Here is a 3,626-nt window from a genome sequence, read left to right on the forward strand (position 1 = left end):
TGTATCCTTTTGAAAACTGAAAAGAAATATCGTGTCATTGTATTTGTGTGTATGTATCCTTTTTTTTACGAATTATTTAGTTAAATAAATAATATGAGGTGTCATTGTGTGTATTCTTTTTCCTTGTGTATGTATCCTATGGAAAACAATCTATCATATATCTAGGTGAATATTATCTTCCCATGTTCTAAAGTAACCCGACGAAATGGGGAGGACATGTGCCTACCCGAACTGTGGAGTGGTGGCTGGACAAGGCATCAAACTGCACAAGTTCCCCACAGACCCAGAGCGAAGAGTTGTGTGGTACAATGCCTGCGGTCTTTCACCTGGAACATCGCAGCGTTACCTGTACATTTGCTCCCATCATTTTGTTGGGGGGAGCGGCCCTAATTTTATGAACCCTGACCCTGTAGTGAGTCTCACAGTTTGATTTATTTAATTAGTTAAAATAGAGCATCATCACCCCTTACAGCTGTTACATGCGTTTTTTTCAGTCATGTGATCCTCTTACACCAGGTGCCCTCAGGGATGCACTTCTTGAAGTGTGTCTCATTAAGACACCTCAAGAAAAAAACTTATCCCCTCTTGAGACCACAGCATCCACCCTGGAAACCACATCATCCACTCTGGAGACATCTAATAATGACTCAACAGGGACAGGGCGGAAACGTCCAATGGAAGTTGTAAAAATTAGGACAGAGGCTGATGTTATCAGAACATTAGAGTTAGTCCTCAAAATCGTTGCTGTTCCTGAAAATGTAAATATTTTATGATTATATTTTTAACTGATGAAACCGAGACATTTAGAATGGCTCATTGACCCAAATTTAATCCCTTCCCTGAATAAAGGAGGACAACAGGAAACAAGCAGTTCTGAATATTCAAAATTGTGTGCAGTTTCTGAAAAACAACTCCAAGGAAGAGGTGAGGTTTCTTTAAGTCAATAAATATGGCATAAAATAAGAGAGTAACAGAAGTAAATAATGGTGAATTTCCTTAGAATATGATCATCTCTCCCGTGAAGAAGAGGACAAGGAGGACCCTGCAATTTGGAGATGACGAGGAAGATGGTTTTGATGGTTGTGAAGAGCCCTTCCTCACTCCTTTGCCTCCTACACCAGCCAAAAATAATGAGGTAACATCACAAGTATTACAATGTATTTTTTTTATTAAAATACAAGAAAAAATGGCAACAGATAAACTTATGATAAATACAGTAAAACAATCAAATAACCTAATAATCAAGAATCAGTGGTCGGAGATTACGGCGAGCCCTAGCAGCAAAATATTCTGGTAGCAATATTTTTCTATGACTAGATACAATTTTAGGTAACTTTTCTGACCAAAAATCTTTATCAAATAAAATAGGAATAATTAAAATATCTAATGGTGACCACACAACAAAATCACATTCATGCACTTCAATAAGAGCCATGTTCATTTGCACCTGAAAATAATAAGAAGAACTCTGCTTTAAACTGATGCTCCCATCACTTTCTCTTTTTAAGTAGTGAGCTGAGAGTTGTGCTCTTGTTAGGTGATTATCAAAATCCTGGGGCCGTATAGCTTCCATTGTAATGGGGCACTTAATTTCAAGTAACTTTGTTATTTTAAAATTACAATTGTCTTCAACATGACCCACAAACCCATCAGGGCTACATGAGAGTTGTGGGTATTTACCATTCACCCACATTCCAGTAGTAAGAACTAAAAGGCCACTTTCAAAAATCTTCTCCTGATAATGGTCTCTGGCGGTTGGTTCATGCTTTGTGCCATATTTGAAAGCAGGTAGATCTCTAATTTTGTCATCCATACCCCATACATGTTCTTGTAAGAAACTAATTTTTCCACTCCAAGTTGAGCGGTGAGAGAGCAGACCTACTATTCTTTGTCCTTTGGAGGCTACAGCCCTAAATCTTCTCTCCTTTTTCCATAAATCAGTGGATGCTTGTTCACTGGTGCCCTCTATTTCCTGAGGAACAGGATCTGGATACTTTTCTGCAAGGCTGATTAAAAACTCTATGCATTTCTCTTTAATATGATCATCATTTAAATTTTCATCTTGAGGGACAACTTTTGGATCTAGGAGAGTCAAAAACATATTTTTTTTACATGGGTTGGCTTTTTTTAATCCTTCGACAAAGCTGAGCAGGTTTTCTTTACTAATGGTGTCATGTTGAAATCTTGTTGGGCGAGGATCATACTGTGCTCTTTTTACAACCTCAAACTTCTTGAAATACTGTCGTTCGGATGCAATGCCTGGATTCCTCCTTGTTCCTCCTTTACCCCAGTATTGCCTTTGGTTTGTTGTTGTAGCAGCTGTAAAGGAACAATTCTGATATTAGTGTTTTTTCTTGTTTCATGCTTTCAGGTCGATGAAATAGCGGGTCTGATGTGCACTGAAAGTACAAGATCAATTGGCATTCAGTGTCAGCGTGCACCAATTGCTTTTTATCAGTGCTGGAGACTTTCTGAGAAAAAATTTCGTTTTCTCACAGGAGTGACACAGGACAATTTTGAAGTGTTGTATCAATTCCTAGGAGGGGATGAGATGGCACAGATTTTGAAATACTATTCTTACAAGAAAAAGACACCAACAAAGCCCATATCATCTTTCCTGGAACCAAGGGATAGATTATTTATGACTCTATTACGCCTGAGAAGAGGAGTGCCAATTGTGGACTTATCACATTTGTTTGGCATAGGCGTGGGTTCAGCCTGTGCGATTTGTTACACCTGGACTAGAGTAATGTCCCTGCAATTTCAAAGATTTCAGAGGGACCTATTTGTTACATGTGAAGTTCAGGACACTGATCCTAATCCTCTCTTTGAAAAATTCCCTAATCTGAGAGTTATAGTGGATGCAACTGAATTCAAGATTCAGCGCCCATTCCATTTCCAGATGCAGAGCAACACCTATTCTGAGTACAAAGGTGCCAACACCCTGAAGTACGTGATAGGAATCTCCCGCTCAGGTGCAATAAGTTTTGTATCAAAAGGATACGAGGGAAGCTGCTCTGACAAACATATGATACGGGAGTGTGGATTTCTAGACTTACTCCAGGAAGATGATGGTGTGATGGTAGACAGAGGTTTTGACATTGAGCCAGAACTCAATAAGATTAAATGCCACCTCTACATGCCTCCATTTAAAGGAAAGCGTAAACATGTCACTGCCCGAGAAGAAATGAAATCAAAGGCAATCACAAGTGTACGAGCATTTGTTGAGATAGCAAACTCAAGGATAAGAGACTTTCGACTAATACGTGGAGTGATTCCAATGAAACTCTTGCCAGTAATGGATGATCTTGTACTCATTGCTTGCATGCTAACTAACATGGGTGAAGTTTATGTACCACAAAAGGACAACAACAACAATAATAGCAATGCAGATGAAGAATTTTAAACTGTAATATTGTATTATTGTATAGTATTGACTAAATGACTGACTTTATGAATGTTTTGTGAAGTGCACTCACCACTTGCTTTATCCTGCTGCTCCTTGGATTAGAGAACTAAAAGAGTTTACAACAATTAGCCATTAAGACTGTAAATTTCATTAGCCAGAAAATTTGATTAACACAAATTACAACTAATATGTACCTGCCCAACCCAACTGTGTAAAC

The 3,626-nt window shown here is 38.5% G+C and overlaps 1 protein-coding gene across 1 annotated transcript; it reads left to right on the forward strand.

Annotated features, from left to right (window-relative positions):
- Positions 1-2,255: 2,255 nt before the first annotated feature.
- LOC113217046 (uncharacterized) lies at positions 2,256-3,406 on the forward strand. Its single transcript, XM_052275140.1, has 2 exons — positions 2,256-2,321; positions 2,372-3,406. Exons 1-2 carry the CDS (start codon positions 2,256-2,258, stop codon positions 3,404-3,406), a joined length of 1,101 nt encoding a protein of 366 aa, XP_052131100.1.
- The last annotated feature ends 220 nt before the right edge of the window (positions 3,407-3,626 follow it).

Source organism: Frankliniella occidentalis, unplaced genomic scaffold (assembly GCF_000697945.3).
Source record: "Frankliniella occidentalis isolate FOCC.00 unplaced genomic scaffold, Focc_3.1 Scaffold521, whole genome shotgun sequence".
NCBI lineage: Eukaryota > Metazoa > Arthropoda > Insecta > Thysanoptera > Thripidae > Frankliniella > Frankliniella occidentalis.